Genomic DNA, 12728 nt, shown 5'->3' on the forward strand with positions numbered 1-12728 from the left:
ATTTTCAATACCTGTTTCCATTGCTTGTCTCTTCTGATCCACTCAACCCCTTTGAGAGGTAGAGAATGTATCTGGTGGAGATGCAAGGCTCACTGTCTCCATGGCTCAGCCACATCAGGTGGTGAGTGGATGACTGGTCTTAAAGTCTTCTTGCCCAACTTCCCTGCTAAGAGACTATGCACTACACCACGCAGTCTGTGAGTATGAGTAATGAAACAACACTGTCTAGGGAAAGAGCTCTGGTTATACACAGAAAAGTTTAAGCTGGAACTGTCATTTGCCAGGTGCACAAGCTTGGACAAATCACTCAAGCTGCCTGTTGGCACCTCTGCAGTAAAAGTGGAGCAGGGTCCTTCAAAGAGAAAATAGATCAGACATAAAACAATTATAAAATGGGAGGATCTAGTACATAAGTCATTATTATAAATAGTATCATTACCCACATAGTGCATATATTTAAAACATTATTTAGCTGGACACTTGTGGCTTACAGCTATAAACCTAACTACTGAGGAGGCTAGCATCTGAGAATAACAGTTCAAAGCTAGCCCAGACAGGAATATCCATGAGACTCTCATTTCAATTAGCCACCCCCAAAAGCCACAGGTGGAGGTATGTCTCAAGTGGTAGAGCATACCTTGAGCATAAAATCTCAGGGACAGCACCCAGGCCCTGAGTTCAAACCCCAGGACCAGCATACAGAACAAAACAAAACAAAAAATCACTTGATTTCACTGCTAAGAAATGTTGATCAGAGCTGGGAAGGTGGCTCAGTGGTAGAGCGCTTGCCTTACATGCTTGAGGCCCTTGGTTTAATTCCTCAGCACCACATAAGCAAAAAAGAAAAAAAACCGGAAGTGGTGCTGTGGCTCAAGTGGTAGAGCGCTAGCCTTGAGCTGAAGAGCTGAGGGACAGAGCCCAGGCCCAGAGTTCAGGCCCCACGACTGGACCGCACCCCCCCCAAAAGAAATGTTGATCATTGTGTTTTACATCCTTACAGAATAAACACCAGGCACAAGTGTATGAATGTTTGTCCATCATTACTGGGGATATTTTAAACATCATCCTTCTAAAGACAAATAAAATCAAAAGGAATCAAAAGATCTACCTATAAAATAATTCAGGAATTTCCTCCTTTCAAATTTAAGGTCTTTAAAATCTTATTTCAGGTATTTCTTTTCTTATGGTTGTATTGTAATCTGATTTGTCTGTGCATCAAAACCACTACGGGCTTGGCAGTCAAGCTTTAGAAAAAAGTATGTCAACTTAAAATTGTTCCAAAGAGAAAAATCAGAGGAAAAGTATAGCAGATAGCAAACTAAGGATAGCCATGTAAATAACAGAAGAAGCAGTTGTCTAGGCTAATAAATAAAATTCATGACATAAATGATACAGGATGTACCCCCACAGGGCAACGGTAACTATGGCAACAAGAGAGTTGCAGTGAATTCAGATTGACTCATCCAAATACCTAACTGATATGCTAACGTTTCAGGTATATTTCATCCACTGATTTTTCGTGGTAGTGAAACAGGTTGTGCCCCTTACTTAGTAAAATCATCCATTTTAATAATAGCTATTCCTTTAATGTTTTAAAGAGGTGAAATTTTCTTGTGGCTCCAAAGTAATAAAATAAAGTCAGTATAACTGAAGCCAAATTTCCTAGGATCAGTCCGAACTCATTTCCTGCTTCTCAGGAACAAATTTCTGTACCATTATTTAAGGTGACTGTTGAAAAATACAGGCAAGTATCACTTCCAGGTGTTCAAGATAGCGGATCATGACTCTCTCAATCACCACCTTAGATACCAGGTGACTGGCACCATAATTTTAAAGTCCTGCCTCTTAGTTAAATGGAGTGTCTAGGTAGAGGAACCCAAAAAAGTCTGACTGAAAATTTTTTAGAAAAGGAATCCCATTGCCTCAATCCCCAAACTGCTCCTGAATCCTAAACTGTGTCTTCTATTTAAGCTTTCTCGGAAGGCTCGGGGGGGGGGGGGGATAAGCGGAGGTTACTGAGCGACAAACCTAGGGCATCATGTTTGTAAAGCCAATGCTCTAGAACTTGAGCCACAGAGCCACAGTACTTTTACCCTGTGTTTTTTTCAGATAACATCACCTGCTGGTTTTTTTTTCAGATACAATCTCAAGGCTAGTCTTGGGTCAGGATTCTCCTACCTCTACCTCCTGAGTGCACTCCCTCCTGGGACCGCAAGAGTGCCCCACTATGCCTAGATCCCTCAGTTACCTCTTTCTGAACAAGCCTACAAGGATATTTATATCTTATGGCCTATAAATCCCAACTTTACAAAAACCTTTTCTTAGAAAACAACCATATTATTCTCCTTATAGAGATTACATATTGGGAATGTTTATTTTTTTTTAAGTGGGTCACAATACTGCCAGGTGCAGCTGCCTCTGAATCCTAGCTACTTGGGTGGTGGAGGCAAATGGTCACACAGGCTTGGGGCCAGGCTAGGCCAAGTTGTCAAGACCTTGTCTCAAAAATAAAATGAAAACAAAAGGGGTAGGCAATGTAGATCAAGTGGTAGAGTGCTTGACCAGCACATGCTGGATACTGAGTTCAACCTCCAATAATGCAAACAGAAAAAGAGAAAGTTCACAGTGCCTGTAATCAAGGCAAAAATGTCTCAAGCCATCAATCTGCTGGAGCGATAGACAGGGTTTCCTATCTTTGATCTCAGACCTATATATTTGAAGGAAAAGATTCTTCACAGCAGCCTGAAGATATTTCCCTTTCGTACTAAAATTGGACATGGAAGACAAGCCTGGTGAGAAATGATGAATAAAGGGTAGGCTGCCACAGGCGGTGCAAGAAGGCTTTAAATGTAATTAGAATCGCAATCATATTGCCTACAATAAGAAGCCTAAAAAGCTAAGCACCCAGGAAACCATTCTGGACCCTGGAGAAACATACTGTATAAGATTGGAACTTCAAGCTGTAATTCTGCCCCTCAAATAAGAAGCCCTGGACCTCTACTGCTTCTGGCCTGTCCACTCATCCTCAGCTCTGGATGATAAACAAATCCAGCATGGTTGGCTTGACAACAGCTGATAACTAACCCACATCAAATTCAGGGGACCAGTTACATACCTAGGTTGTAGGACCTAGGATGGGAAAGCCACATTCTAACTACGTCAGTGTCTCTGCGGCAGAGACAGGCTCTAGCTCCAGGGAATTATTTATGGAGCACTCAGGAAACGTGGTAGATGCCACATCATACCAGCCTGGGTACTGTGGGCTGGATATCTCAGAGCAGTCTGTCCCTCACTCCTTATAATTAAAAATAAATGTCTTCTTATTAAGCAGAGATACATGTCTACTTTGACTTTGTCATTCTTGAATTTTTAAAAATTCCAAACTATTTTCATAACAGTGCCTAGAATTCTTCAAAATCCATACACCATAAAGTCTATTTCAATCCTCACATGCAGAAAAAAAAAGCAAATTTCTTTTTTACTTATTTCTGGAAGAAATAAGAGAGAAGAAAATGATAAAGTTATTTTTTTTTCAAATGGTATTAAAGGAGAATTAAAACCCAAGCTAGTAAAAGGAGCCCAACATGCTCTAGAAAGGAGCCTCAGCTGATCCAGATCCCTCCACTGGCTTCAAGAATCTTCCTCATGAGAGCCTTGACAGGTGCTGAGACTGAGTAAGCTACCAGCAGAGCCAGGAATGCTGGCACATGAGGTCTGATGGGGGGGAAAAATCAATCCTGAGCATCCCATCAGCTCTCCGGTCTTCAATTCCTGCATCTCTAATCTCGCCTGGTCTCTAACTTCAGATAAAGCTGCATGGTATTATTTTGTTAAGCAAGGGAAAGCTGATAACCTCTTTTTTTGCAATGAGAAACTTATCACATTCTACTTCAGCTTGTAAGCTCTGATTATTGATATTGAAATCAACAGGTGAGGAACAAATGTAGCAGAGTGCTTCCAGAGAATAAAACTGTAAGAATATATGCTGAATTCAAACACCTCACAACACCCAAACAATCATACCTTTCAGCACCTCTAGTTGTTTTGTGATGGCCTGAATTCAAGGTCTCATTCTCTCAAGGCTTGTGCTATAATACTTGAGCCATACTTCCACTTCTGGCTTTTTTCAGGTTAATTAGAAATTAGAGTCACCTAGACTTTCCTGCCTGGGTTAGCTTGTACCCACAATCCTCAGATCTCAACCTTCTGAGTAGCTAGGATTACGGGCTTGAGCCACCAGTACCTGGTTCACCATAGTCATTTCTAACATTCACATATTCCTAGCTGAAATTGAGAATAGTCGTTATGCACTCCTGAAATGATATCAGTTTCCTTTAATTGCCGGAATATGCTCTTGGCGACGATGTGAATGCCAAGTGCCCACAGCCAGCATCACCTTTCCACTTCTACAAATGATTCCCCGTGTCTCCTGCTCACTCCAGCTAGTCCTAGCCTTCTCTATGACCCACAAACCCGAATCCTTGCTCATTAAAATGAGCACAAGAACAACATGCTGGTGAGTTGCTATGAAGATGCTAAGGCCTCACAATCGGCTTATAAGTACTCCCTTCTCTTTTAGAGCAGTTTTTAAGTTTATTAGAACATTAAGCAGATAATGCAGAAGTCCCTATGTCTCCTCCAGCTTCCATCCTACAGTCCTCTTAGTAACTAACATCTTGCATGTTTCTTCCAATCGATGAATTAAAACTGGCAGATTATAGTAGCAGTTTAAAGATCACAGTTTACAGTTGTGTTGTTCTATTGATTCTTACATATGCGCACTGCTGTGTATCCAATATAGTGCATAGTTTCATACAGAGTTTTTTTCTTTCTTAAAAATCTTCCATTTCATCTATCCAACCCTCTTGCCTATACCTGCCCCTGACTTGAACTCTTAACCTGCGATCTTTCTGCTGTCTCTGTTGTTTCAACTCTTATGGAATCTCAAATGCTTGGAATTATACAGCAGGTGCTTCCCAGAATGGCTTTTTTACACTGAGAAACAGGCAATGAAATTCCCTGCATGCTGTTTTGGTGCTCATTTCTTTCTACTGCTGAGTAAATACTCCATTGAATGGCTATAACCATGCACTGTTTATCTTTTTACTGGCGGAAGAACACTTGGATGGTTCTTGTCACCTTCTCTGGACTTGCTGACTTGGCACTTACAGGGAGCATCCAGGGCTGGCGGTCTCCCTCTCCCTCTCCCTCCCTCCCTCCCTTCATTCCTCCCTTCCTCCCTCTGTCTCTGTCTCTGTGTCTGTCTCTCTCTTTCTCTCTCTCCTCTCTCTCTCTCTCATGCACACAGACACAGACAGACAGACAGACAGACAGACACACACACACACACACACACACACACACACACACACACACACACACCTCCACAATAGAGTTTTAAATTTTAGGTTTGTGACAGAACTTTCTATGTGAAGATTATATTTGAATTAGTTGAAAGAAGATGGATAATTTTAAAGTGATGTTGAAATAATTCAGAAAACAACATTAAGCTGCTATATTACATTAATCCTTACATAAAATTCAATATCCTATAAGAGATTTGAAAGTAAAAAACATGACAACACAGATTTTCTCAAAGAGATGTATAATCTTAATGTTAGAAAAAACATGACATCATGAAAGAAAAACAGAAATTAGGTAGCATAGGACTTATTTTTAGTTGAAAAGGTTTTTTGAAAAGGAGAAGCACATAAATCTCCTAAAGACAAAACAGAGGAGGTATTGAAATTCGTAATATAATCCTATTCTAAATAGAAGCAACAATGCGAACAACAATAAAATATGGTAAGGCTAGAGAACATGAAAAAACACAACACCTCTTAAACAATAAATGTATGAAACTTTTCATACATTCCTCAAATTATTTTTCAAATTGGTGAAGTGAATAAAATAAAGAGCCATTATTTGAAAAGATGGAATGAAATAATCACTCTCACAACATTGCTAGGAACGCAATGAGTTAGAGATATTTTAGGCACATTGTCAATAATACTTATAATTTTTACAGTTCATACTTTTTGGGAGAAGTGGGTAAGACAAGATTTCACTACATAGTCCAGACTAGTCTTAAACTCAGAATTTTCCTGCCTCAGCTTCCAGTGTGCTGGGATGATAGGCATGTACCCTCATACATGGATATAAAAAGTACACATTGTTAACCTAACAACTTTACTTAGATACTATTTCTATAGAAATGAGCACATACAATTGCACCTGCATTTATTGTATCTTGTTTTAAACAAAATAACTGAAGTATTCATGAAAGAGCATTTCATTATGTAAATATTTTATGGTAGAAGCATTTGTTACACTGCCTCATGATTATTAACCTCTAAGACTAGAGTAAGGAATCCACTTGCAGTTACAATGCTGCAGCTTTAGTAGACCAAGGCTCTACAGAATGACAAGAGAAATAGGTTCATAGTCATGAAGTTATGATTTGAACATGCAATATCCCTCCCATGTCTCCTATGCTGAATTCTTGGTCACTGGCTATTGTCATGATTTGGGGGTTGCTGGGAACTTTGCTGGTGGACATAGTTAAGTAGAAGTAGCTCATTGAGGGCAGGCTTTTGAAGGCCTGGAACCAAGCAATCATGGACTGAAGCGACATTCTGTTCCAGCACTGAGACAACTATCCAATACACCCACACATGATTCATTAGTGGCATTTAAAGTGGAGCCTACAAAGGATTTATTAACAATATTCATCTTTTTTTTTTTTTGGTCGGGCCTGAACTCTGGGCCTAGGTGCTGTCCCTCAGCTCTTCAGTTGAAGGTTAGTGCTCTACCACTTGAGCCACAGTGCCACTTCTGGCTTTTTCTGTTTATGTGGTGCTGAGGAATTGAACCCAGGGCCTCATGCATGCAAGGCAAGTGCTCTACCACTGAGCCACCTTCCCAGCCCCAATATTTTTCTCTTTCAATAGTTTTCATTTAGAAGATCCTTAGATTGAAAAATGAGCATTGTTACCTATTTGAGATAAAAAAAAATAACAAATATTCAAAATGAAACACCCAGTTAGCTAACATTTCCACATTCCCATACAGATGCTCCAGAATGGCAGTGGGGCCGACAGCACCACCATTTGAAGTACCAAGGAGCTGTGAGTTCTGGGGCTCAGGATAGAGCAGGAAACAGGGCTTAGATGAGTAGGTCCCTCACTCCACTTGTAGCAAAGGAGCAGCTTTTGTCCAGTTTTCTGGAAACATTCTTTGAGCAAAAGGCAAAAGCTCAGGAGGGCAGAAGCTGCTCAACCTCATCCTGGAGAACACATGCAATGTGGGATCCTAGTCTCCATGTTCTTGTGATATTTTACATAACAAAGCCACAAAGGATAATGACTGCTTCTTTTCATACCTCAGTTCTCTATAAGTTTACTCTCAAAGTTAAGATTCGAGAACCAAGACAAAGGGTTTATCTGATTTGGGAAAGGGAAGGGGTATAACAAAATGGAGAGACAAAGCACAAGGGTGAACCAATGCAACAACAATACTCATAAGACACTATATTGGAAATGAACTTTACAACTTGGGTGGAGGAGTCAGGGCAGGGAAAGTAGGAGACAAATGAGAGAGAGGATAACAATGTTCAAGAAGAAATGTACTCATTACCTTTCTTATGTAACTGTAACCCTTCTGTCCACCATCTTTATAATTAAATTAAAAAAGATTAGGGAAGCAAACTTCTTTTATCTAACAAAGATTTTTTTTAGTTAATCATGCTTTCTTTAACAAATATATCATTAGAAAGCAATTAAGACTTTTTCTCAATCACAGTTTTATGACTTGAACTCAGGACTTTCAAATACTACCACTTCAGACATACCTTCAATTTCAGCTTTTTGCTAATTAACTGGAGATTAGAGTCTCACATTTCTCTGAACTAGCTGACCATGATCCTCAGATCAGAGCCTCCTGAGCAGTTAGCATTATAGCTATGAGCCACTGGCACCTGTGTTCTAAGTTCTCTTTTTAAATATTATAAAAAAAAGGATCTTGAAGAACATTAAGAGCCACCAAGAATTATCCTTGAATACTGAAATGAGTAGTTTAGTTTGCTCATACTCACACGCTTTTGTCCACTGACTACTCAATGTTCCTTTTCTCTTTAGAAAAGTGGTGCAGGTAATTGTATTGGGGCTAATCAGCAATGCAAGCCAACTGAACTAGTCACTGCACTTTTGTCCAGCTCAGGAGGTAATTTTTAAAGGATTCTTCCTTGTATTTATCAGACATATTTATTTCAAGTAAAATGCTCCAGAACATAGGCATGGTGCTAAGTACCAGTGGCTCACATGTGTAATCCTAAATACTAGGGCAGGGAGGATTGCCTTTGAATGCTGTAAGGTCAGCGGAAGGGAAGGTGGAAAAGAGTCCTCCTTCCTCTTGGCTAAGTCTCCACCCAATACCCATGTCACCTAGGTAACTGGCTCACCTGGGCAGTCACCTCCCCCTCCTCCAAGGTCACATCCTGGGCTGACCCTGGTCACGCCTACTATCCTCCCATCAGACCTGACATGGGTCCCAGGGCCTGAGGTCACATCCAAATCCAGTGTGGCCACACCTTCCTTCATCATGTCATCCTTCCCCCGCCCTTCCCTAGCTAAACCCAGGTGGGACTTTGGCCAGCTTGCTTTCGGCCAAGTGGTTTCTACCATGCATGGTGACCACAGGGAAGGCAGTTTGGAATAAATAAACTCTTCCTGCCTGAATACTGGGTGGTGTTCACTACCTAATTCAACCTACCTACTTTAATTTACCTAACAGTTGCCAGCCCTCATAGAAAAGTTTAGAAAAGGCCCTATCTCAAAATCAGCAAAAATAGAGCTGGAGGTGTGGCTCAAGTGGCAGAGCTTCAGCCTAGCAAGCTTGAGGCTCTGAGTTCAAAAACCAGTACTGCCAAAATTAATTAATAATTAATTATATGAATTAACCAAATAGACATGGTTAGAAAAAATTCTGAAAACATGCCCAAGGTAAGAAAGTCCTAATCTTCTGTGTACACGTATGTATTGTGCATATGATCTGGAATAAACCATGAGATGCAATCTATTGTCTCAAAGGAAACAGGGAGGATACATTTTAGGCTCTCATTTTCCTTAAAAACAAAACAAAACAAAAACCAAGACTCCAAATAAATGCAGAAGGCGTACTTTTCAACTTATGCTCAGACGTAAATACAAAAAGGAAACTGAAAGATAAAGGCATAGAAAAAGAAAGGGAAATATGATGTAATCATGTGAGGTCACTGTGGTAACATATGTAGTGTCAATTTTCTTTTTGTTTGAGCAAATGAGGTTGATTATAACAACAGGCATCAGTCTGATATGGGACACAGCACTTTGGGTGTCAGGCTAGAAAACAGGTGCGAATAAGTAAAGCCTATAAATTCCCATGACTCCTGACTGCACTCCACGGGGGGTGCATCTGAGACCCACAGCATTCATATGCTCCCTGCACATCCAGACAACACTGCCGGTTCTGTTCCCCTAGACCTTGGCTGTTAGGAAATCAAAACATTTAAATTAACACAGAGATTGCAGGAAGCAATAATAGCATATGGGTATAAACTTTTCACAAGTAATGCTGAAAAGAACAAGTTTAGAAATTTCATCTTTCAACATTACGCAAATGCACTTTGCTAGAGATATTTTCTATTTTGGTCAGGATGATCCTCATTACTACTTTTACTATGTGAACTACAAAATTGTGTATCTGTTTTAACAGGAACATATACATAATTACTCAGTGCAGAAATTTTCAAAAGTGTCAAAATATGAATTAAAACACTGACATTTTTTTAAAGGCTTTTTCTGTGGTTCCAAAATATGCTGCTTATGGAATGAAGGCGTCGTTAAAATGGATGAGAACATTTGTATGGAGGAGTTTCTAAAATACCAGTTGTTTATTTAAAGCAAGCGGTTATAATACATAGAAATTCTCCTGATGAGAGAGAACCATGGAGCTGCACAACGAAAGCCAAGAAACTTGTCCTCCAATAGGTGAGGAAAACCCATTACTCTTTGTCATTGAGATAAAGTCAAGAGATCTTCCAGCTCTATGCTGAGCTTTGTGACTACTGAAATGAGTAGTTTAGTTTGCTCATACACCTCACACCCTTTTGCCCAGTGACTGCTCAATACTTTTCTCTTAAGAAAAGTGGGGCAGGTAATTGTATTGGAGCTAATCAGCAATGCAAGCCAACTGAACTATTCGCTGCACTTCTATCCAGCTCAGCAGAAAACTCACCAATTTTCCTCTGTCATGATTTTCTGAGAGATACTAACTTACATAACTACTGCAGCTAAAGATGTAGGACACTAGTTACAAATGACCAATGTTTTCATCTGGCCAGAGCAAAATATTGGCCCTAAAATAAGACAGCCAAGAGAAAACGTACTTGTTAGCTTGCTACCCACAGGACCTAGTGCCGCATTCTATCCATATTGAACATTCACTGGGAAGAGACACAATTGAATGGAAATATGGGATTCTTTTCCCTGCACTCAAATTTCTTATCTCTTGCCAAACTTACTGATGATGTATATTAAAGTGAAAGACCCCTAGCTTCTCCCTCCGGTGGCTTCTGCAGAGAGATGTTTGAACACATAGCCAGATTTCAACAGTTTCATATCTGTCCTCTCAGAATAAGGATCACAGAGATGACAATTTGGTCTTTTCCCTTTTAAAAATAAGAAAATTCATGGCAGTAAAGTAACGGAATCTATTTATAAGTTTAGGACCAGATCACAAGACTCTTGGTTCTTTTCCTCCACCTTATTTCTCTATCAGAATAATAAAGCCAAACAGTCAAGCAGATAAGACATTTGGGACAACAACAACAACAAAAAACATATTCTGCAGTTTGTTTTTACCTCTGAAAAGATTCTCCAAGTCAACATCTTCTTTTCCTTTGATTTTCAAACACTTTGCCTGCTGTACAAGCCTGGCAAAGAACAGAAATAAAATCTAGATTCATTATCCTGTGAGGTAGGAATAAATCATGATAACAGCATCAACTTAAATTGAAATCACAGGAAAAATGATAGTGAATTCGTGAACACGGGCTTGTTAACATTGTTTTGCAGTTTAAGATTTTTAAAATATGTGTATTTTTTCAGGCACTTTAAAAACTTGAAACTTGTAAGTCTTGCCCTGCTTTCATTCTGTTGTAATAAGAAATTTCTATGTTTCCCAGGAGAATACTCTCTTCAGATTCTGAGCAGGAACTATCCAGGATAGTGGGTGCTGGGGTGGTAGATGGGTAAATAATTGCTCCCGATGATGTTGGCACTTACTATTTTAATCAGAAGATTACAGACATTGTGCTCAAACAACTGGGTAAAGTAATTTAGCTACATTGCTGAATGTCAGAGAATTAATTAACTTTTCAAGGGTTATGTTATGCAGCAGGGGCTAACTTTGTAACTTAACATGATACTTCATTGACACTTTAGGCTCATACTCCATAATAATGATGGAACTTACTAAAATAAAACTTTTACTAAATAAATTATAATACTTTGCTTTGCATATCGAATTCCTTTCTGCAGAGAACTGCTTTCTCTCATTTTATCCTCAATGATGAGCCTTGGAGTTGGTCGTGGAAATATGATTTCAATTTGGTGGCAGATGAAGAAATCCAATTAATTACCAACACCTTACATAGTAACCTAGTAGGTATGTACATGAATTGAGATCATTTTATGTATATGTTGTATAAGCACATATATCATTGCAGAAATACATTCTGGGATAGTTAGATGTAAGTTACATATCTATCAATATTCTATCTCTTAATTATTAAGACTCTATGAAAAGAAAGCATCTCTTTAGAAATTCCACCTTTGGAATGGACCTGTGTTCGTTCTGCCTGGTTGCATTGGAGTACCCCCTCCCCAGACTGGTAAATAATTATGGTATGGAAGAGAGATATATATATGATGCAGGGATGTTTGCATTGATGTCTAGGATACAGCTTCTAGGACTGCGACCCACAGTAGATGTTTAAACACAGAGTGTTTAGCAGTAGCAACTGTTTTGTATGGTTCCGAGTAATTAGTGAAATAATACATTTTAATAATGGTGTAAAAGAACTCATATGTATTCAAATCTGTAGAATATTTTTCATTAATTCAATAACATCATTTTCAGTGTATTCTCTATGTATGTATATCATAAAGACTTCATTATATCCTTATAAAAGAGAATATAAATGATAGATCTGGCTTATACTTAGGTGGTGAGCATCAGGTCAGCATGGAGTACCACAGACACACAGCTCCTGTACTAGGTCTCACAGAGTAGCCATTTTACAAAGAATATGGGAAAATGATAATAAAGAACAGAGATTCTGTGGCTGGCCAAACTTAAAATATTTACTGTGTGACTCAGAGTTTGCTGACCCCTGTTCTAGGCAAAGAGCAAGAGGTTTATAAAGTTTAAACTGATGCATCGCATGTGATTAGTTTTACTGTTGCTTTTCCTTCCAAATTGCCCAAGCAACCTCATAGATTTAGAACATACAATAAGACTTGTAAGGCAGGCATCAGGCCCTTACTCCCTTTGTTCTTAGGTGAATTTTCCAAGTCTAACCAATCAACATCTTTAAGGGTTTCCTGACTGTAGGTTGCATTCTTTCATGGGAGAGCCTTGTCCTGCTGGCTTTTACACACAGCAGACTGAAAAAAAAATGGCTACAATAA

General features: G+C 39.3%; 1 protein-coding gene across 1 annotated transcript in view; it reads right to left on the bottom strand.

Moving 5' to 3' along the window:
* L3mbtl4 (L3MBTL histone methyl-lysine binding protein 4) overlaps positions 1-12728 on the bottom strand; it is a 374322-nt gene that overhangs the window by 83448 nt on the left and 278146 nt on the right. Inside the window, exon 16 of the mRNA XM_070028667.1 lies at positions 10899-10969. Coding sequence (XP_069884768.1) covers positions 10899-10969 — 71 coding nt within the window. The remainder of the gene's footprint in view (positions 1-10898; positions 10970-12728) is intronic.

This window comes from Dipodomys merriami, unplaced genomic scaffold (assembly GCF_024711535.1).
Source record: "Dipodomys merriami isolate MVZ:Mamm:240054 unplaced genomic scaffold, mDipMer1.0.p SCAF_2, whole genome shotgun sequence".
NCBI classification, from domain to species: Eukaryota; Metazoa; Chordata; class Mammalia; order Rodentia; family Heteromyidae; genus Dipodomys; species Dipodomys merriami.